The 23,973-nt window shown below is 47.5% G+C and overlaps 1 protein-coding gene across 3 annotated transcripts in view; it reads right to left on the minus strand.

Annotated features, from left to right (window-relative positions):
- LOC146183331 (splicing factor C9orf78) overlaps positions 1-23,973 on the minus strand; it is a 78,434-nt gene that overhangs the window by 32,134 nt on the left and 22,327 nt on the right. For 2 of the 3 annotated variants that reach the window (XR_014708765.1, XM_084609112.1), the window contains exon 9: positions 5,054-5,156. Coding sequence is in view for 2 of the 3 variants with exons in the window: in XM_084609112.1 (XP_084465238.1) it covers positions 5,059-5,156 (98 nt within the window). In the remaining variant the exon portion in view is untranslated. Of the gene's footprint in view, positions 1-3,554; positions 4,975-5,053; positions 5,157-23,973 lie in introns of those variants that run through there. The other variant, XM_084609113.1, reaches the window with a different exon arrangement.

A 23,973-nucleotide genomic window follows, 5' to 3' on the forward strand; every position in this document is an offset into this window, starting at 1 on the left:
TTGGGAAAGCAGTCAGAGGTGTTTTGTCACTTTGGCTTTCCAGAGCGACTAAAAACCGGCAACGCCACATATTTCACGTCCAAGGTGTTTCGCGATATGTGCGCAGTAATGGGTGTACGGCAGCAAAAACCCACATACTATTATCCCCAGTCCAACGTGAGCGAGCACCGAAATCGGAACATCAAGCCGCTCCTGGGTGTATATGCGCGGTCACGATTGGGATGAGCACTTGGATGCAATTTCCTTCGCTCTGTGTACGAGTGTAAATCGCTCGACTGGCTTCACGTCGGCTTTTCTCATGTTTGATAGGGAGCTGAACACGCCAACAGACATGGTCCTGACCCATAGGTCGAACGATGTCCACAAGGTCGAGACCAATGTCGACGAATACAGTCGACGATCGATTTTTCGGACTCTCAACGGAATGACTCGTCATTCAGCACAAATCCCGCGTCGCGGAAGCAATTGCGCAGTGTTGTGGGTGCTACAGACTTCCACGCATCGGCGAGGGTACTAAGTGCTCCAAGCAAATCGACAGAGTAGGTTTTCCCACTGTCGAGGCACACCACAATCACCAAACACTGAATCACAACACCGACTCCGTTGAGTGCCTTCTCGTTGTCGCATTGCACGAAAAAAAAAAAAGAAGTCATAAAATCCGGCAACAGAACTGAGCCAATTATATAAAATGCGAGCCACAGTAGCGACAGAATGTAGTTCTCGCATCAGCATGACCTCGGCTAGGCCTACACGGCAAACACACAGAGGAACAGGCAGTAGAAGCGATCACGCTACAAGAAAGAAAAAAAGCACTCCGGCAGCGACGTTGTCCCGGAAACGGAAGCTGCTAGGCAAATATTATAGCCTCGATCCAGCGTGTTTAGCTAAGGAGCTGCACGCAAGGCCGGCACCGGTTTCGAGGCTATCGAAGGAAAAGTAAACAAACAAGATGGCGGCGACCGCTCAAAATGTGTGGCAGTTGGCCCGCCTGACGCTTGGAATGTCCGAAAAATCGAATAGCCCTCTTTAGAGTGTCCGAAATTTTGAGCAGCGTAATACATCGACTTTATAAGGTATGTCCTGGGGCCGGGAATAAGTCCGAGTAATCAAGCATGTCCGAAAAATTGGGTGTCCGAAAAATCGGTCGTCGACTGTACGCACGGCGATCGCGAGAGCGTTTGGCCAGTGCCATTAAAGAGGTGAGCCGCAGCAGTGAGAAGGCCAGGGCAAGCCAGAAGGCGACCTATGACCAAGTCAACAAGGACCTCGAGTTCCTGTTGGGAAACAAGGTTCTGAGGCGAAATGATCTCAGCGATGCATCCGCGGGTTTCGCGGCCGGCCTTGCGCCCTGATGGGTCGGGCCCTTTGTGATAGCAGAGAAACGTCACGGCCGATTTACCGATTGAAAGACCCGAAGTCGGGCCGAATAAACAGACCCATTTACGTGGGGGAGCTGAAGCAGTATTTCCAGAGAGATGCTGTGGAAGCCGAAACATCACTCATTCAGGAGAGCGCAGAGACGCCAAGAGCAGTCTCTACCAGCATCACTATAACACCCACAGCCAGCGAAATCGTTGAGGCCGCATGTGTGAGAGCGCTCATGCAGGCACCAAACACGGTCCATGCTTGCACGGTTCGCATCAGAGCCGTTGATGTAGGAAAGCCAGACACGCGAGTTCACGCGCGAGCAGATACAAGGGAAGGCAGTTCTTTCCGTGATGTTACAGTGCGGAAGGTAGGCGAAGTCGCCTAATGTCAACCACAAGGGCACGACAGGTCTCGTGTTTATACAGCGCGTGTCGATACACAAGCCGGCAGCGTTCCTGTAAGCGAAGTTTGCACTGAGCATGTTCAGAGGGACCTAGCCCGCCGACTGGCCTTGCTTATGGCACCGGCACTCCGGGCACAACATGGGCCACGCTGTCTGCATTCAGGCAGCAAGGAGCGGCAAAAGGTAATGCTTACTCTAGCAGCCCAATGGCTGCACAGGCCTACAGTGGTCCCCAGAATAGTTCGAATTCGAGCTCGTTCTTGGAGCAGCTCGTGAGGAGATACCAATGCACTCTGACCTCTCCCGCTGCCGTCTGGGCTTTCCTGGACTCGAGTGCGCCTGTTCAACCCTGGCTGGAGAAGATGAATGAGCCCCACCTCCTGCCCTGGTTGACAATCCCAGGGCGCCGACACTGCCTGAAGCACGCGGCGCACCACGATTCCAGCTTTCGAACTTCGCTCCTTCACCCCGGCATCAACGACCACGGTCCCAGATACAGAGCCTGCCTCTCGGGGGCACAGCCTAGTGTCCAGAGGCAGGGAACTGCCGAGGAGCCAGACCACGAAGCCAGAGCAACAGCCCCAAAGGGTCGAAGCGACGCACCACGCACACTTGCACACCCAGGAGGACGCTTCGACTGAGGTAGGAGGGGGAAGGCATACATCACCGGCTCTCTGTGGCACTTCCCCTCCTCGCTACACCCCGGTGGCGAGGAAGAAGCGTGCTGCCACTCCTCTCCAGATCACGTGGCGGACTCCTTGCCCCTCTTTCTTGACTGCTCTGGCAGGCGAGCACGCGCTGTGTTGGCTGGGTCACAGATGTGGTTTTGGGCAGACAAAAGTGAGTGAGTGAGTGCGCATCGTGTGCACCGAGGGCAGTGCAGACCGGTCGGGCCAAGAGAGCGGACGCGTCCACGAAGCCAGACGGATTGCTCAGGTGAATTGTGCAGTTGCTTGACCGCGCGTGGTCTTTGGTGTTGGTGTTGTTCATTGGAGCCACCACTGTGGTCTGAGCTAGCGGAGCGGCGTTTGGCTCTGAGAGCGGAGCCACAGCCCCATAGAGAATCCCGCTATTTGCACACCCCTACATGCTTTACCTTGGTAGAACTGTCATATCTACCAACCTGGCGAACTAAAGAATTGGGAGATTTTTATTCATGCTAATGGGGTGGGGTCCAAAGTTTCTGGCATTGCAATGAGTCCTTTTGCATGGATTTAGCTGTAGCAGACTCAGGTCGAATTTCTCAAGTAGTTTTTCTAAAAACATGGCCTAAACTAATGGTCCTTCACCCTCAGCAGGTGTGGAGGGTTGTGTTACACGTTGATGAGTACATTCGTTTCAGTTTCAGATCACCTCCGCCACAGTGAGACATACATACTGACACATTGTGCAAAATAAAGAATATTTGGCTTGTCTTTCTCTAAAGAAGCACGAAAATTCAGAAGTACAAGATTACAAAAACTCCAGCAAATATCTTTTGTTGGGCTTCAATAGCGAATTCAAACACACAGTTCTAATTTCACACTGCAGACAGGCGGCTTAGCTAACCCTAAATATGCACGGAATGCAACATAGTTGCATTGACTTTTGCTTGATTTATTTTTCATTGCCTGCTTAGAAAATGATGCCGCTGATACTAGTGCGGCCGGTTGATGGGGCGCTAGCGATTAACACTTTCCTGTCTACGGGCAAGGGGTGGTTCTTGAGTGGTGTCATTATATTTTTTTTAACAAAACTTGCTTGGTACAGGAGGGTCTAGTATTAAATTGTACAGAAGGAATTCTTCACAATGGTATTAGTGACAATCAACATATTTATTGAATAAATGATGAAAAAAAACTACCAGCAAAAATACACAAAAGCCCTAAAGTCTCATGATACAAATAAAAAAAAAATTTTCTAAATATACATTTTTTACAACAGGGACCAATGCAACATTGCAGCAAATTCTAGCTTTCTGTGTACAGTATTTGCCGAGTTAGAAAAAAACAGTAGTCGAGGTCAACTACACCGAGGTAGACTTCTGGCTGTCCTCTAGTGGAAAACACAACTCCCTGCGATGCTGGGAGCAGGTAATACTACCCAAAAGACGTCACCCTGCAGATAACAGTTGTGACCTGCATAACAGTGATCTCTTCCAATCAGTGCACAACAAAAGCGGAAATTGTTAGGGAGCAAACGTGAAACTTATCGAGGCATGGCTGTAGACGTTCTGGGTCGGTTTGAGGTAGTTTCGCTGCAAGTGCTAAAGTCTGAAGAGTTAAATTCGTCTTCCGAGTCACCACTGCTGCTGTTCGCATCCAAAAACAAACTCTCCGATGCGCCAACTCCCACGGAACAGCGCCATTTTCGCGCAGCAGAAGCATGCGACGCCGACGCCATGATATAAGCAAAGAGCGCCGATCACCTGACTCCAGATCCATCTGGACAGGCGCGGCACGGCAGAAAAAATAAAACCAAAAGCAAAACTGAAAGAAGGGTTGTTCTATTTCTCACTGAATGATGCAACTTGTTAAGAAGCACTTCGAAAGCAGAAAAATTCAACCATCGATAGCAGGTGACACTTATCGGGGCATGGCTGTCGATGTTCCGGGTCAGTTTGACAGTTTCGCTGTCAGTGCTAAAGTCTGAAGATCTGAATTCATCTTCCGAGTTATCACTGTTGCTGTTCGCATACAAAAACGAGCTTTCAGATGCGTCAACTTCTGCGGAAACGGCCGTTTCAACGCAGCAGGAGTGCACAACGTCGCCGTCATGATGTAAATAAGGAGCGTCGATTACCTGATTTCGGAGACTGTCTAGACGGGTGCGGCGCCGCGGAAAAATTAAGTCAAAAGCAAAACTGAAAAAAGGGTTCCTCTATTTCTGATTGGATGATGCCACTTATCAAGCAGTGCTACGAAAGTGGCAAAATTTGAATTGTGAAACCATCGATAGCAGGCTTACCGATGGGAATAGACACGGACAGGAAAGTGTTAAGATGTAAGAATTCTGCAGTGCTGGTTTCACAAAAACCATTGTTGCACGGGCAGCGGCAACTTATTAGGAGATGTAGGACTATGGTCATACAATTGAAAAGTTAAAAAATTAGGAGCCTCTCAGGCAAATTGGGAGAGTTGGCTGGTATGCACTGTTCATTAAAGCTTGTACTACAATCCCCATGGCAACTTCATGAATCCATGCACGGGTTGCAATCGAGAAGACTAAAAGGAGAAAAAAATGGTGTATTTGCAAACATATTCACAAAATGAGATGTGGTGTGGACAGACTGAGATGCTTCACCTTTCTCAGTAACGCCTGAACTGCTTCTTGAACTTCTCAAAGTGAAAATCATCAGTTGCCTTTTCATCATCATGGCCCCTGGACCTGGACAGCCCTCTGCCACCTGGAAATCAAGTAAACCACCAGTTGTAAAGACAAATCCCATGCCCAACCAAAATTCACCCCCCTCCCATGCTGCCAGAGACCCTCTAGGCATCACTGAGCAAGGCAGGGTGCAGTTGAGACCAAACTGCTCCAAAGCCAATAATTCTAACTTCAAGTGGCCGAACGCATTCAGAAATGATTCGCAAATGGTATTGAATGCCATCAAAAAACAATGGCTTACATCAAGGTTTCGTGAAAGACTGCGCAATGGTCGCCTGCTGTAGAGGTGAGACCAGCACAATGGCGAATGTTTTCTACATTTCCATCAGTTTTCTGTTGTGTGCGCACAGCTCTAAAAAAAGCAAAAGGATCAATGGGAAGCATTGGGGCAGGTGCCCTCCGGCCAATAACCGGCCCTAAGGGGGGACGCGAAAAATTCGCCGTTCCCCCTTTCGCGAAAAATCAAATTTTAGAAAAGATCAGATTCGGAATCTACAAGGGCTGTTCAATTACATTGCAAAAAAATTCCGCTGAAAACAGCCTTAAGTGAACCTAAAAATTGTTTTTGTGACCTCTGGTAGCAAAAAAACTGGCCGAAATGTCTGCGAAAATGGTTAGTTTCCGAGCGCAATAACTCCGCGGCCGGAGCGCTAATCGCGAAAATTCTGGTACCACTGGCAAGCCTGTTTCACCGCAGTACTCCTCCCGTCGGAGCCACGTGTCTACGGCAAAAAATAAATGCACAAATAAAGCGATGGGTGGCTCGACCGTTTTCGGAAAAGGCATGGACTGGCCTTTCGTTGTGTTGTCGGCGAGGCTGCTGCAGTGGATGAAGTGGTCTGCAGCGAATGGAGGCAGAACAAGATGAATGAACTCATGGACGAATATGACCCTCAAGACATATACAATGTGGACAAAACTGCGCTTTTCTACCAGCTACTCCCAAATAAAATGCTCGCATTTGCTGGTGATGACTGCGTGGCGGGCAAACGGAGCAAGCTTTGAGTAACGGTCCTCGTGGGCGCAAATATGACTGGGACTGACAAACTAAAGTTGCTGGTGATTGGCAAATCTAAAGCACCACGCTGCTTTAAAAACATAAAAACACTGCCGGTCACGTACATGGCTAATTCAAAAGCGTTGATGACGCAGGCACTTTTCGAGCAGTAGCTTCAAGAGATGGATCGCCATTTCCAGAGACAGAAGAGAAAAGTTCTCATTGTTGTTGACAACTGTCCCGGACACGGCCATGTCGCCGGACTTCATGCCATCCGACTGGAGTTTCTACCAGCGAATACAACGGCGAAGCTGCAGCCTATGGACCAGGGAGTAATAAGTAGCTTGAAGAGGCACTATCGTCGCTCTTTGCTGCAACGCATGCTGATTTGCATGGAGAGCAGTAAGGAGTACACAGTTAACCTGTTAAGTGCTGTCCACTCGCTGACGAGCGCCTGGGAGCAGGTTACTCAAGCCACTATTGCCAATGCCTTCCGCCATGCAGGATTTGTGGCGCTTAGTGATTGCTCAGTGCAGAATGACTGCGATACTACGAATGAGGACCACACTGCGAACTTGGAGGATAGAAGCATTGTTTCTGCGCTGAGCAGTAAGGGTGTGTTCACTGAACATCAGTGCGTATGTCAGCATTGACGAAAGTGTGGAAACGTGTAGGACTGACACACTGGACGCTCTGATTGAAGAAGTGCTTGACCTACCATCGGAAACTGCTGCTGAAGATGACAGCTTGAATGTTATGCCTGAATCTGCACTAGTTACCTGTGATGCAGCTGATGTCTGCCTAGACACTTTAGTGCAGTTTTTTGAAGTGTGAGGGCACTGAAGGGTATCTTCAAAAGTTAAGCAAGATGTCTGCTTTTGTAGCAGGCCGTCGATTTTCACGACAGACACAAAAAAAAATAACAGACTGGGTAACAGTCAACAATGCCTGATGCCTTACTACTGCAAAGTGTAGTAGACAATCATTATTCTAATAAATGCTTGTATTGCAGTTTATTTTCCTAAAAAGCCATTTTATAGTGTACTAGAAAGTATTCTAGAGAAAGTATGCAGTTATTTTGAACATGTTCCTACGAACACTGTTCGCTGCGGTAATATCCATGTCAATAGGCAGCCAGTCATGGACAGTATCGAAGATACATGTATCTTTGATACTATCTTTAGATACATTTTGTGTATCAGTATCAGGTATCGAGTGCTGAAAATGAATATATCGGAGTATCGGTATCGAAAATACGTTTTTGGTGTATCGTGTATTTTAACTGCAAAATATTGTCACGTCTCGATTGAACGCCAAGGAGGACCCAAAGATAGGACGGATTTAATAAATCAACCTGGGCGAGTCTTGCGCTCCAACTTCCTTCTCTTCCAGGCTCGCGCTTGTGGGGCCCAGTCATCATCTTTGGCGTCGTCTTCTATGCGGCATTTGCCCCCCTCCTCAGGAAGCATCGTCCCGATGAGCATAAAAGGGAGTAGGAGGTCAAGGTCAGTCCGAGTTGTACGGCTTCATGCGTACAACGTGGACGACGTCGGCTTGTTGCTGGCGTCGCTTTGAGGTCGACACCCCGTCTGGCACCACCTCATAAGTGATGTCGGTTAAACGTCGCTGAACAACATATGGCCCGAAATATCGCCGCAATAGTTTTTCGGAGAGTCCACGGCGACGAATAGGCGTCCAGACCCACACTTTGTCGCCAGGTTCGTACATGACATGTCGGCGTCTATGATTGTAGCGTCGTGCATCATGCTCTTGCTGATTCTTGATCCGCACACGCGCCAGTTGGCGGGCTTCCTCTGCACGCTGAGCGATTTCCTCGGCGTCCTGATCGAGATCGTCGGTGTCGGCATTCGGGAGCAACATTGCATCCAGCATAGTTGTTACTGGTCGCCCGTGAAGGAGGCTGAATGGTGTCATACGAGTGGTGTCTTGGCGTGCCGTATTGTAGGCGAACGTGACGTAGGGAAGAATTTCGTCCCAATTCTTGTGGTTCACGTCAACGTACATGCAAAGCATGTCTGCGATGGTTTTATTGAGGCGTTCCGTCAACCCATTGGTTTGGGGGTGATAGGCTGTAGTTTTACGGTGACTGGTACCACTGAAGCGGAGAACGGTCTCCAAAAGTTCGGCCGTAAATGCAGTTCCTCGGTCAGTTATAATGAGCGCCGGAGCGCCATGCCTCAGGACAATGTTCTCCACAAAGAACCGAGCTGCTTCGGCGGCGGTACCCCTTGGCAGAGCCTTGGTCTCCGCGTAGCGGGTTAGATAATCGGTGGCGACAATTATCCATTTATTTCCGGCTGTCGACGTCGGAAATGGTCCCAGGAGGTCCATGCCGATTTGCTTAAAAGGTGTTGTTGGCACTTGAAGAGGATGGAGTAGGCCAGCTGGTTTTACAGGGGGTGACTTACGGCGCTGGCAGTCTATGCACGTACGTCCATAGTGTTTCACTGTCGCAGGCAGTTTGGGCCAGTAGTATCCGTGCTGGACTCTAGCCAACGTGCGGGTGTAGCCTAGGTGACCGGCGGTTGGCTCGTCGTGACACGCTTGCAGAACTTCACTGCGGAGAACAGATGGGACGACGAGTAGATGACTGTTTCCCCCAGGGCGGAAGTTCTTCTTGTAAAGCACGTTGTTGCGAATAAAGAATGAAGAGATTACTCGGGTGAAAATCTTAGGCATAACGGTAGTTCGTTTTTCCAAGAAATCAATAAGAGGGAGCAATTCCTGGTCTTCTCGCTGCTGTTGGGAAAGCGTTGCGTCATCTATGACACCTAAAAACGCAGTGTCTTCATCGGTCATAGTGAAAGGTTCGAACGGCGCTCGCGAAAGGCAGTCAGCATCCGCGTGCTTTTTTCCAGATTTGTAAATAACTGCCATGTCGAATTCTTGTAATCGAAGGCTTCAAGGCGCGAGTCTCCCTGAAGGGTCCTTTAGATTCGTCAGCCAACAGAGCGAGTGATGGTCGCTAACGACTTGAAAGGGGCGAGCGTACAAATAAGGGTGGAACTTCATGACCGCCCATACCACTGCAAGGCATTCTTTTTCGGTTGCCGAGTAGTTCGCTTCTGCTTTAGATAGGGTCCTGCTAGCGTAAGCAATTACTTTTTCCACACCATCCTGGCGCTGCACCAGCACAGCACCTAAGCCCACGTTGCTGGCATCCGTATGAAGCAGTGTAGGGGCGTCGTCATCAAAGTGCGCCAGGACAGGTGGTGTTTGTAAACGTCTCCGCAGCTCATTAAACGCTTGTTCCTGTTCTTCACCCCAGTGAAAGACAGCATTTTCACGCGTCAGCGAAGTTAATGGCCAGGCAATTCGTGAGAAACCAGCAATAAACCGGCGGTAATAGGTGCAAAGACCCAGGAAACGCCGCAATGTCTTTTTGTCCGTAGGTGTCGGGAACTTGGCGACTGCAGAGAGCTTTTCAGGATCAGGCCGGACACCTTCCTGGCTGACGACGTGACCTAAGAATTGCAGCTCCTCGTACCCGAAGTGGCACTTCTCGGGTTTTAGTGTGAGGCCCGCAGATCGTATGGCCTGAAATACAGCTAGCAGACGGCGTAGATGCTCTTCAAATGTGGCCGAAAACACAATCACGTCGTCAAGATACACCAGGCATGTTTGCCACTTAAGTCCCGAGAGCACAGTATCCATCAACCTCTGAAATGTTGCTGGTGCTGAGCATAAACCGAACGGAAGGACCTTAAACTCGTACAATCCATCGGGAGTGACGAATACTGTCTTCTCCCGATCTCTCTCGTCTACTTCTATCTGCCAATATCCACTTTTCAAGTCCATTGATGAGAAGTAACGTGCATTCCGTAGGCGATCAAGGGAATCGTCGATGCGAGGAAGAGGGTACACGTCTTTTTTAGTTACTTGGTTGAGCTTGCGGCAATCTATGCAAAATCTTAAGCTGCCGTCCTTTTTAACAAGTACCACGGGGGAAGCCCAGGGGCTCTGTGACGGCTGGATAACGTCGTCACTAAGCATTTCGGCCACCTGGCGCTGTATGGCTGCACGTTCTTTCGGAGCTACACGGTAAGGATTTTGTCGAATCGGGCGAATCGAGTCATCCGTGATGATTCGATGTTTTTGTCAAAGGCGTTTGGCCGATCCGCGATTCGGAAGCAAAGCAGTCTCGAAATTGATCTATGAGATCCAAAAGATGGTCCCGTTCTGAAGAAGACAAATTTGGACTCACATCGACGATGGTTACGGGCGTCTTGCACTTTGATCCTTCCTGTTGCAGTGAGAAGCAGTGCTGCGCATTTGGGATGCTGTCGAAAAAGGCCACAGTTGTGCCTTTCGGAATCTGCTGACGCTCGTCGCTGAAGTTTGTCAGCAGCACTTCGGTCTGTCCATTGGTCAAGTTGACTAGCCCTCGAGCTATAGAAACACCTCGGCTTAGTACCAGGGCGACTGCCCTTTCGGCGATACCATCGCCGGTATGCGCCTTGTCGCACTTCACTTCAACAAGAGAGCATGATCGCGGAGGTAATGTCACTGTCTCATTGGCGACGCGTAAGGGCATCAGTGGTACTTCCGCATAACCAAGGTCTTCATGATTGTTGGTGAAGGCAACGACGCTGTCACGAATGCTGATTACAGCCCCATGAAGACGCAGAAAGTCCATGCCCAAGATGAGATCTTTGCAACAGTCAGGGAGAATAACGAAGCTGCCAACAAACACCGCGTTTCCTATTCCTATCCGGGCAGTGCACTTCCCTGTCGGTGCCAGTAGCTGGCCCCCAGCACTTCTTATTACTGGCCCAGTCCATTCGGCTTTTACTTTGCGCAGCGTGTCAGCCAGTTTCTGGCTAATAATTGAAAAATCCGCCCCGGTATCCACCAGAGCATGTACCTCCAGCCCATCAATGGAAACGGCGAGGTCAGCGCTAACAACGTTATCTGGGTTACTCGTCTCTTTCGGCACTTTCGGCGGAAGTGCGGCAAGGTCAGCGGTATCAGCTTCGTCGTCGGGGCTGCTCATCTGGTGCGGCATCTTCGGTGGTAATGTAGGCGGCATTTTCGGCGGTAGTGCGGCAATGTCAATACTAACGGCAGCGTCAGAAGCACCGGCTGTCGGCTGTTGCGGCTGTGGTGAGGGTTTTGACACTTTTAGACTGTGTGCAACCTCCCCTCGTGAGGTTGCGGCTGTTAGTTTCCCCGGTGAGGGCTAGGGGACCGCCGTCCGCCAACATCAGCATTGCCACGACGCATCGGCGGAGAATAACGCTGTGGCGATGGGGAGGAGCGGCGGCGGAAGCCCGGGGATTCGGTTTCCCTGCTGACCGGAAGGCCGTCCTCGGTTTGGGCAGTGTCAGCGTCGAAGCGGCGGTGAGCAGAAGCAGACGGAAAGGCCTGCCCCTCTTCGCGGTAACGCAGTACCGATATACGTGGCCAGGTTGTCCGCAGTAGAAGCAGAGTGGCCGGCTGTCATAACTGCGCCACCTGTCCGTTCGGCGTAGTTGAGAGCGCCTGGAAGGCGCCCACTGAGGCCCCTGGAAGAATCGCGTCTCCTGACGGCTTGGTGAGCTCGGTGAGGCGTGGTCTGGAGGCGGGCGACGTAGGACCGCGGCGTAGCTCTCAGATTGCGGCTCGTGATAAGGTGCAGGAATGTTGGCCGTGTAGTTGACCGGTTGTGGAAAGCGGTATGGTGGTTCGGAAATGGCTGCCGCGTTGTCGACTGGATGAAACTCGTTGCACTGGGCAGACGGTGTTAGGGAGCACCGAATTTCATTCCTTACAGCCTGCACGAGGGTCTCTGACGACTGAGCTTTCGTAACCGTAATTCGCTGCAACTCCTCAAGGACAATTTCTCTAATCATGTCTCGAAGAGTGGTCTGATCTGTTGCAGTCAGCGCCGCCGCAGTCGTCGGGGCACAGCTGGCTGGTCGGTTGTACTGGCGGCACCGATCTTGGAGGGCTCGCTCTATAGCCGTAGCGTCCTTAATGAACTCACTCACGGTTTTAGGTGGGTTGCGTACTAAGCCGGCAAACACCTGTTCTTTGACACCGTGCATGAGATGCTGTAACTTCTTTGGCTCACTCATATCAGGGTCGGCACGGCGAAAAAGGCGAGCCATGTCTTCCGCAAACATAGCCACGCTCTCATTCGGCTTCTGGACACGCACTTCAAGCAGGCGCAGTGCATTGTCGCGTCGATCAGTTCTCGCAAAGGTGTCTACGAGCTGGCGGCGGAAGTCATTCCATGTGGATAAGCTGTCCTCGTGGTTTTCAAACCACGTTCTAGCATTATCCTGAAGGGCAAAATAAACGTTGCAAAGTTTGTGATCTGCGCTCCGCTGATTAACCTTGGCCACTCGCTCAAACTGGTCAAGCCAGTCCTCGACATCTTCAAACGCTTCCCCGCGAAAGCACTCTGGCACCTTGGTGTTCTGAAGAGTCACCGGCGTAGGGTTGGGATGTGCCATGGCTTGGGAGACCTGATGGACTTGGTCGTTTGAAGAGTCGCTTGGCAGGTAGTTGTACTCCGGGGCTAGGCCTAGAAGGCGGCGGCTAGCGCGATGTACAGGCGTGTCGATGTCTGGGATTCGCTGTGGACTGCCGGAAGGAGTCTTATGCATACCCCAGCGCGCTCCACCAGTGTCACGTCTTGATTGAACGCCAAGGAGGACCCAAAGATAGGACGGGTTTAATAAATCAACCTGGACGAGTCTTGCGCTCCAACTTCCTTCTCTTCCAGGCTCGCGCTTGTGGGGCCCAGTCATCATCTTTGGCGTCGTCTTCTATGCGGCAATATTGAACCCACTGTGTGTGTCAGACATTTTGTTGACGGCGCTCGCTCAGGTGCTAGTACAAGCTGGGAGGCATCTTTGCTCGCAGTGCATCCTGATTTCCCTCCTGCTCAAAGTTTCTTTCTTAGCCTCCATCCACTGAAGGAGCCAACGGCAAGTAGGTGCCATGAGGTTGTTTACTTGTGAGCACCTAGTGCACACCACGAAGCTGCTGAGCCATTAACAGACACGCAGAAACAAAGAATAAAGTCTACAAAGAAGCATGAAAGAAGACAAACAGGGAGTAGGGACCACGCGCATTTCATTCCTAGCTGCTCTCCCAACCTTTGCAATCCGCCTCCTTATCCAAGGCATGTGATTCTTGTCAAGCGATTCAGCGAGCGCACAAAGAACGCCAGCTCAGTAGGCAGCCGGAGCAGACGACGTGCCGGGGAGGGACCACCGCGTCAGCGCGCGCAGCAGCCAATAGCAGTCGCGCGATCCCCCGCGTTCTTACAGAGTGCGCGCTTTGTCTAATCACAGCCCGAATTCGCGACGCGGGAAGCTCAACAATCCCTGCGAGGCCCCCAATCACAAGCGAGCCATGCTTCTGCTACGCTGCGGACGCCGCCGGCGAAGGCAACATGGAAAAGAGCAAGCATTCACAAACAAAACAAGACCAAGTAGACAGCGCTCGGTTCAGCGGCAGAGAAATGGCGTGCGCGCGAAATTTGGGTACTTTTGCCATTCGCTCGCTACTCTTTTTAATTTAATTTAGAGCAGTTTCACGATAAATTAGGTGTTTATAATTATAGAAAAGGTAGTTTATACCACATACAGCCAAGATTAACACAGAATGTGAGCCTCAAAAGTCTGCTATCGTACTAATATCAAAATACCTGTTCAGTTCCCCCAAGCACACGCACCATTTAGCCTTATAGCAAAAAAAACGGAGAGGGCCATCCGGTGAGTAACGTGTAGTATATGAAATGGGGAGCAGCAAAAGAAGTTTCCGATTTAATTGTATGCAGCCATGTGCTGACATGGTGGTTCGTATGAAAAACACTAGCTTAAAGAAATTGTTCACTAGGCTGCTTGTGGAAGCTTTGTAACCATGGCTTCAACTTAATGTGAAGTTCTGAGAAGGCCAACTGCCCAGGCAGCGCAGCTTCAATAAATTCGTGCTGTTGGACTCGTAGAAACAAAATTTGCGATATAGGTAACACTGAAAGTTCTGGAAAGCATGGTAAAATTTTCCAGCTTCGCTAATATTACTGCCTTTTTCATATTGGGATTTCAGAGATGTATCAAAAGTATCGAAGATACAGGATCGAGTATCTGTATCGGAAATCTATTTCAGTTCGGTACCTTGTACCGGTATCGGAAATACAATTTTTCAAGGTATCAAGTATCGGTATCGAAGATACTTTATGAAGTATTTTGCCCAGTCCTGTAGGCAGCCTGGGAATAGTTGGCCGCTTTGATATCGTTGTTGGCAGCCCTATCGCAGTAACCATCACAGTACCAATCCAATCCAATCCAACCCGCCCCCTTGATTTCGGGCTATGCGTGCAGTTGCGACGTAGCGGATATAGCCTATCTTCCTTTCTTTGCTTTGTGGATGTGGATTAACAGGGTTTACTGTACAAGTTTTGTGACTAGGTAGAGCACAGTTCTTCAGAGCGGTTTCATCTATTTTGACCAGTTATGTTGTTTCATTTGTACCACACTGCAGGTTACAACATTCTTTACCATTTAAATTTCTAATAGAAATTTTCCTTCTCAACGTAGAGGCACCAACTGAAGCTGTACCACAAAAATTCGAAATAAGAAAAAATGTTTAAAAAAAAAAAAAATTAAATCGTCTTGACTTGTATGCCTCTACAAACAAAAATGCTGAACCAGCCTTCCGGCAGATTTTGGTAACTCTCCAGGCATTTCACAAAATTCAGAGGACAAATAAACAATAGACAGCAATGTTACTACAGTAGAATCTCGATGATACGAATTCCAAGGGAGCACGCAAGATATTCATATTATCCCGAATTCGTGTGATCCAAAACAAGTCAACTTCCACATGGGAATGAATTGAAAATGAACCAAACTTTATTATGGCGAACTACTTGCGGCCGAAAAAGTCCGTAATGCTTGTCTGCACTTTTTTTTTTGTTGATGTTGCGGACAAGCTCCACCTGAAAGGCATAAAACCGTGCTGCGGTTTCGTCGCTCATGCTGCTGGCACTTACGGTGCGGCGCAGAACGTCCAAAGCGTGAAGAGTATCTGACATTGACGGCGGCTGATCACACTCGTCGTCAGCGTCAACATCGCTGTCAGGCTCCTTTTTGCAATCATTCGCTTTGTTGACCAAGTCTTCAATAGACCTCAGCCAACAGGTCGCGACGTTGTCGTCCACGGAAACAAAGTCCCGAGCCGAAGCTTCAGTTTCCAGATTGTCCCAGCCATCAATCGTGAGGTCTTCATCTGGCTCTTGACAATCTCCTGCCGAAACCGCATCAAGTCCGATGGCAAATCCGCACTTTCTAAAACAGTTCGAGATTGTGTCTGAAGTTACACTATCCCACGACATGGCTAGAAAGGGCAAAGCATCTAAGAGACTGATCCGCAAGTTTGCTTCTTTACGGTCCATTTTCGCCAACAGACGCCTCACTAGAAGTCCTCTGAAATGATGTTTCACATTTCTAATTATCCCAGCGTCCAGTGGCTGAAGATGGCTGGTAGTGTTTGCCCGCGGGTATTGAATGTCATTTCCTTTGGGTGGGCAGAGCACTGGTCCACGAAAAGCGAAATTTTCCGGTTTCTTGACGCCATTTTCCAATCAAGGCTTGTCAAGAACTCGCGGAAAAAATCTCCAGTCATCCACGCCTTTCGGTTACCTTTGTAAAAGACAGGTAAACGCTCCGCCGATCGGAAACACCTCGATTTCTTCGACTGACCGATGACGGTAAGCTGGAGTTTCTCGGATTCATCCGAGTTGCAGCAAAAGAGTACTGTTACTCTCTCCTTGCTTTTCTGGCCGCCCTGGCATGCCTGGCCTTTTGCGCACAAACTTCTTTCCGGTTGAAGGTTGAAAAAGAGGTCCGCCTCGTGGGCATTAAATATGTCGTGTGGCACGTACTCCGAAATCAGCGCCAGCAGCGTGTTCAGCCACTCATCTACAGCTGACTGGTCCACTTTCTTGCCTTCACCTAAGACGACCCGGTAGACAAGTCCGTGCCGCTCCTTAAACTGGTGCAGCCATCCCCCAGACGCTTAGAAATTTTCAATTCCAAGCGAAAGCGCGCTGGTGTCGGCTTTTTCACGTAGCACCTTGCCGTCCATGTTGATGCCGGCCACTGTCACTTCGCGGAACCAAGTCAGCAGAACCTCTTCCAGCTTGACATGGGTCGCTGTTTTAGCCCGCTTCACGTTCGCACTGAAGTGCTGCACATTCTTCAAGATGGCATCTCGCTGCCCAACAATGGTGCAGAGCGTCGACGGTGCCAACCCTAGCTCTTTTGCTAAGTCTACACGCTTCTTAGGGTTTTCGTCAACCCTCTTAAGCACTTCAAGCTTTTCCTTAAAAGAAAGGGCTTTACGCTTCCGCAACATTTCGGCAGCAGTGAACGCTTGCGTCTTTCTAACGTTTGGGCACTTCACGTCACAGCAAACGACAAAAAGAAGTGGCGAACGGAGAACTACCAAGGTGAACTACTGCAGGGGCAGCCAGCGTCACAGGCCTCCTGGGAACAGCCGGCGAGACAACTTTTCGATAGACCAATGAGCTGCCAGCGAATGAGTGACGTACACGACTGGGCACGTGCCTCGCCTTGGCTGTCCTTGCCTAGTGCTCGTCGGTTTGCTACGAAAGGGAGGTGGGGGTAGGGTGGCTAGTGGGGTGAGGGGGGTTGGAGAGGAGAGGCAGCGGCCGCAGTGGGTACCCTCTCCCCCTGTGAGCTCTTGTGCCGAGCTGCTTGGTGGCTTTGTGCGTTTGTACAACGTTCATTCGTATCATTCGCGGCGGGAGGGGAGAGGAGTTAGCGGCGGCCACGTCGGTTATGTTACCCTCTTGAGGCCAGCTGCGCCGGCCCGCTCGCATGTGCGACTGCGGCGGGTTCAGAAATTCTTCGTATCACCCCGAACCTTAACGTATTCTATACAATGTAGTCCGTTCAAAGCATTCTTAAAATTAGTATCATCACGAAATTCGTACCAGCCGTAATCGTATCATCGAGATTCTACTGTAAGACATAAGCGAAATTTTGTGGCAGTAGTCATAAAGTTCTTTTTAATGATCTCAGAACATTTTGTGTAAATACATAAAGACATTAAAAAAATTTTTGCCTGAAAGCCCTGTCTTTCTTCAAGCTATTTTCCAACTCAAAATGAGCACCATGGTGAACTGCAAATTAGACTTACATTACTACTGGGTGATTCCACGAGATCAAACTGCCTAATTATTTGCTATATTGTGCATATAGTACCCCATATGTCAACAATGCAATTATTTTTTTTCCTAACGTTAATATTAAGGGAGAAACAAATGTGAATAATTGCACACCACAAGTAGGCTTATCACATACCTCGCAGTATCTGGATTTTGCAATGACGTAAACAAGTGGGGTCATTCAGGCCATAGATAATAAATTTTGTGCAGTCAAGCTACAGGTGGCAAAGAGCAAGTCATTGAGGAAGTTATTGCTTGGAAGTAAAACACTGAAAAAATACCCTTATGAGAAGTCAGGAGGCCTAGTTAACAAATTATTTTCTCTGCGACTAGAAGCTACACCTTCAAATTTTTCCAACCAATAGGCACTTGTGCAATAATCAAGCTTACAAACTTTAATTCCTACATATCAAGGGGAAGCATTAGAAATATGCCAAATATTGCATTTTTTGCGTAGCACCACTAGCCACAATCACGGATTTCGCTGTCTGTCCGTAGCCGCTCACTCTCTCTCTTTTGGTGAACTTGAAGTAGAGAAAGAGAAGGTGGCGACGCTTGCGTCGCGCGGTTCAGCATTGAGGCTGAGCGGCTGCATCGCTGGATCAGAAGCCGCTCTATCTCTCTCTGTCCATCCTTCACCGTGAACTTGAAGAGAAGGAAGGGAAAGTGGCGACGCCCGCATCACACGACTTAACACTGAGGGGGTGAAGCGGCCGCATAAATGCACCAGTGAGATAAGACGGTGAGAAAGGGGCATGTCTGTTGCGGGCATGGCGGCCGTCACTGGGCAGTGTTGCACGAGCGTGTTACTGCGGCGCAGGTTCGCCGTGCTCGACGTGCTGAAGTAAAACAGTTACGAAAGCAGCGGGACCGCGAGTCTACTGATTCTGTTATTGCAGCTAAACAGTGCAACAATCTAGAAGCACGAACAATGAGGAAACGTGCCGAGCGTGCTCAGGAAACTGCTCAAGACACTGAACATCATCGTTAAGGGGAGACACCAGTCTTAAAACAAATTTTTTTATTATTTAGCGATATCACAATGAAATTCAGTGTGTATATGCATTTCTTCCTGCTGTTTTCAAAAATATAATTTGTTTCACTATATCTCAATTAGTTCTCTCTTACTATCGAAACATAACTGATGCGTAATTAGGTAATTTATTACGGGTCATTAAGACACTTTCCCCCAATATTATTTGGTTCTGATTAAAATGTAGCTGTAGCCAAAGACCTGCCATGTGAAGCTATGCTATTTATAGTGTCATTGAGGTGTGTTTTTGTATGAAAATGATCAATTATGCCGATGCCTTATAACCTTTAAATAATGCCACCTGACGGTTCGAGGTAGCGCTTGAACGACGAAGAAGTTAGAGACTCTCGTGCGCTTCGGCTAGCTAAGACTGTGGACTCTTGAGCTTGTGTCTTCGTGCTACCATTTTCCCGGTAACCTCTGTCTTGACTGTGTGTATCTGCCCCTGTTGCCGATACCCATTAATCCCTGTCTTCGTGACAATATAACTGGCTGACTTTAACTTCCCTCAAATTTGATACATTCAACCTAGCAACATAAAAACAGCATAGATCGATAGTTCAATTCTTCCTGAATGCAACGGTGTAAGACTTATTAAAATTGTGCCACAAAAACGTAATGAAAAGTTCCGTAAGGCTAGTCATGTTGGCAAAAAATATGAAGTTGAGAAAATCGCATTTGAAGTTTTGACTCTGACTGCAGAAAATTTTGGGAGGAATCTTCAACTGCAGATTTTATTTTAGTGTTCCCTATCTGTCCCCCCTGCAAAACAAAACAAAAAGTGTCTTATTCCATCCAAGGAAACAATTTTTTAAATTTTTTTGAACACAAAAGTATCAAAGTTTCTTGATACAAATAAAACATTAAAAAATTTAAAATGTACATTTTTACAACGAAGACCAATGCAACATTGCTGCGAATTCTAGCTTTCTGTGTACAGTATTCGCTGAGTTAGGAAAGAAAACAGTAGCCGAGGTCGACCCCTGGCCATCCTCTAGCGCAGAGGTTCTCAAACTGGGTTCCGTGGAACACAGGGGTTCCGCGGGCTGTCTTCTTGTGTTCCGCGAGAATCCTCAGAGCTCAGGGCAAGCACTGCTCTCAAAGAGAAATTTAATGGTGAACGTTCGGTGACATTTTGGATGGGGACTGCTCCACTGTTTCCATGCCTCTTTGAAAGGGCAGTGGACATTTTGCTTCCCTTTGCAACTACATATGCATGTGAACAGGCATTTTCAGCCCTCGCCTATCTGAAGAACAAGCACAGGAGCCGTCTTGACCCGGCAGCTGATACGAGACTGGCTCTGAGTACTACTGAGCCACGCTTTGACTTGCTCTTGAAAGGGAAGCAGTACCACCCATCACATTAGTACTTGTATTAATCTGTGCAATAAATATTTAATCTTTGTAACTCTATCTTTGCAAAAGTGCACTCGACAACATTGCTGGTAAATGAAAGTATGTGTGTGTGTGTGTGTGTGGGGGGGGGGGGGGGGGGGGGGGGGTTCCCTGGAACTTATTGAAGGCTTTTGGGGTTCCTCCAAGCAAAAACGTTTGAGAACCCCTGCTCTAGCGGAACACACAACTCTCTGCGCTGCCGGCGGCAAGTAATACTACCCAAAAGACGTCACCCCTGCAGATAACAGCTGTGACCTTCAGAGCAGTGATCCCTTCCGATCAGCGCACAGCAAAAGCGGATATTTTTGGGGAGTGAACGCGAAACTTATCGAGACATGGCTGTCCACGTTCTGGGTCGGTTTGAGCTCAATTACATTTTTTTTATTTTTCCAGAAAAAAAGTTGCATCCTGGAAATGTTCAAAGGATAAGAGCTACTACGAACAGATCGACAGGGACTCAAGATCCTCTGAAACTGGCAGTTAGCGACAGAACGCATATGGACTGGTTGGAACAAGTACAAAAACAGCATACTCAAATTATCAATGGATGTCAGGAGTACAATTACAGATCCAAAGCGAAGCTGAACCTTCAACTACAAGCATAACGATCGGGAAGAATCATCACAAGATGAGTTGAACCTCTACCATCAAAAGCATATTAAAATCTACATTTGGAAAGCATTCACTAATGTATATCCTGGCACATTTATGATACCAGTTCACTGATAGGAAAGGTTGAAACATCAAAATGTCTGTGTTCTCTTACTGAAACAGTTTAGTGCTTATGCTTTGATTTCCCGCCATTTCCTATCAGATGTCAAAATTGAGTATGTACAGCACAAAAAAAAATCACACTTTGTTTATCTACTCAGGGCCTCGACCACGTCTCAAACATGGCATTTCATGAATTTATTACAGCTGCGGGCGGAGTAGCAGCTGCTTCACGACCTCCATCAAGGTGCTTTTGCCAATGCTGAAGAAGTGACAAGTTTGAGCTCTCCTAACTTGATAAGGAACAGAATAATGCAACATGCCTTTTTATATCCTTTCTTGCCTACGTCTCGAGCATTGTTAAAAGAATTTTGAGCAAAATTAGGAATGGTGTTTCATTATAGTATTAGAAAGAGCTCATGCAGTCAAAAATGCAATATTTGGCATATTTCTTATGCTTCTCATTGATATGTAGGAATTAACGTTTGAGAGCTTGATTACTGCACAAGTGCCTATTGGCTGGAAAAATTTAAAGGTGTAGCTTCCAGTCACAGAGAAAATAATTCGTAAACTAGTAAACTAGGCTGCCCGATTTCTCATAAGCATACTTTTTCAGTGTTTTACTCCCAAGAATGGTGGAAAGACGCCTGACTCACTCTTTGCCACCTACAGCTTGACTGCACAAAATATATTAACCATGGCTTAAGGGGGGACACGGCTCTTTGCGGCCGAAAATTGGTCTAATATTCGATTTTTTATTTCTTCCTTTTTGCGGTCCCGAGACGTTTCCGCAACTATCTGCAAATTTAGGTTGAAAAATACTGCGTATTTCGCACGTTACAGCGCTCCAAAGTTGGGAATCTGAACGTTTGCCCCTTTAAATTGAGGTCATATCGCACCGAGTTTTGATCGGCCGCAGAACGAGAAATGCGCGCTCCACTGGCATCATTTTGGTCTCGTTCGAAGGATCGCGATTCAGGCTATTCCCATGCCATGATCGGCGTCCGTGAGCGAACACCCGAAGCGGAAAACAAAGAGACAAACTTATGCAAAAGGCGCGCTGCTATTGGGCTCTGAAAGCACGTGACCCACATGACCCCTTTTGGTTGGCTGCCGGCGTCGGCTGCTTGCGGCTTGGCGCCATTTTGAAAAGGTCGCATAGTTAGGCCTAGCTGGTTTAGCATGTTCCGTTGTCACGACCACGGCGTAAAACAGGGAAAATTTAGGTTCGAGCATCATACTAGCCTAAAACCCGAAGAAAGGTAGAGAAAAGAGGCGCGCCGGTGATACGGCATCCTGTTATCAGCAACGAAGTGCCGACGCTCCGCGATGGGCCGATAAGGGCGAAGCCGATGATGCTGGGCACGACAGATAGGACAGATAGGAGAGCGAACGATTTCCTGGAGGAGATTCCTGCTGCGTGCGAACATCGTAATCACGACGATGTAGATAAAAAGTGATACCTAAGCAGTTTTCATGGGCGCGAAAGATCGAACAGTCGGAAAAGTTAGTGGCGCGGCGGCAGCGGCAATCGCGAAACGGCATCATGCCCGGCATGCGGAATAGCAAACTTTGTCGAAATAAATTTGCGTCTGAGTTGCTGGGGCAATTATCTCGATGGAAACTGGTGCATTCACACCAAAACCAGTCATAACTCATTTTATAAAGTTGCTGTTAGCTTTAGTAATTCAAAAATATGCCCAAAACGTTTTTCACAGATTTCTCAAAATTGAATTTTGGACACAGTCAGCACATCATTATTTCCGGTCCTGCTCTTGCTACAGTTATTTTCTTTTGATAGAAAGCTAACCTCATGTATCTTTTGACACCAAGATAATAACCGTAGGGAAAAAATTTACTGAAAAGACTGTCTTGGCATCAAAATGGACCGCCTTTATTTTTGTTTTATGGTGAACTTTGACTCAAATTGGGATAGAACATTTATTTTTGCTTTAATTTACTTTCCAACCATTTCTGCATACACTATGTCAGACCTTGCCATAATTTAAATCTACATGTTCTGAAATGTTTTTCCTTATTTTCTCAAAAACAGCATTTTTGAGGTTGCTGCAATTTTGGAGATCAATATCTCTGGTTCTGTTCTTGCTATTGCTATAATTTTTTTTCTTAGAAAGGGAGTCCTGCCACTCTCATGAAACCAAGGTAAATGCAGTGACCACAAAGGAAAATTTACTGAGAAGGTTATCTTATCTTGGGCACCCAAATGGACCTTTCCTTTCAAATGTTTTCTATTGCACAACTTTGGCTCAAATTGGCGTAGGCCATTAATTTTTGTTTTAGATCACTTTCCACTTGTTTCTGATCTTGTTGTCATATCAATCATTGACATAATTTACACCTACATACTGTGAAATGTTTTTCCTCATTTTCTCAAAACTGCAATTTTGAGGGTGCTGCAATTTTGGAGGAGAGATATCTCTTAAACTATTTGTGCTGCAGCTCTCATTCTTGTCTGGTTAGAAAGAAAAATGCTTGGACAGTGCAATAGGATAAAAATATGTACAGTTATTATGTGGCAATGTTTACAGAATTAATTATCAATTTTAGGTGCCAACTTGGGCTTTTAGTCATAAAAGTTTAACTTTGTGTAACTTTGGTTCAAATTCTTCTAGCACCTTAATTCATGGCTAGCGGCACTCTATGATCCTTCTAGACCACTCTGGCAGGTCTATTCTCATCATGCCATAAAGTGTTTAGTAATTAACTCACCTCCAAATGAAGAACATGAATTAGATAATATTTTGAAAACTATTTCATCTACAAGAAAACTAATCAGATATTTGAAATCAGCGTGCAAAAATATAATAACCATGCAAGTTTCAGTCAGATCCGCCCATAAATAAGGAAAAAAGTTTTAAGAAGGGTGTCCCCCCTTAAGGGAAGACACTGGTCTTAAATTTTTTTATTTTTAGAGATATCACAATGGGGGGAGGGGGGGGGGGGATTCGATCTGTACATGTATTTCTTCCTGCTGTTTTCAAAAATATAATTGGTTTCACTATATCTCAATTAGTTCTCGTACTATGGAAACATAACTGATGCCTAATTAGGTAATTTCTTACGGGTGATTAAGACATTTACCCTCAATATTATTTGGCTCCGATTAAAATGTAGCTGTAGCCAAAGACCCGCCATGTGGAGCTAGGCTATTTATATTGTCACTGAGGTGCATTACCATATAAAAATGTCCAATTAGGCCGATGCCCCATAATTTTTAAATATAATTAGCTGACATTACTTTTCCCCGAATTTGATACGCTCAACCTAGCAGCATAAAAATAGCATAGCTCCACAGTTCAATTCTTGCTGAATGCAACGGTGTAAGACTTATTAAAATTGTACCACAAGAACATAATGAAAAGTTCCATAAGGCTAGTCATGTTGGCAAAAAATATGAAGTTGAGAAAATCGCATTTGACGTTTTGACTCTGACTGCAGAAAATTTTGGGAGGAATCTTCAACTGCAGATTTTA

The sequence above is a fragment of the Amblyomma maculatum genome, chromosome 7 (genome assembly GCF_055883805.1).
Source record: "Amblyomma maculatum isolate TAMU_Amacu chromosome 7, ASM5588380v1, whole genome shotgun sequence".
In the NCBI taxonomy this organism is placed as follows: Eukaryota; Metazoa; Arthropoda; class Arachnida; order Ixodida; family Ixodidae; genus Amblyomma; species Amblyomma maculatum.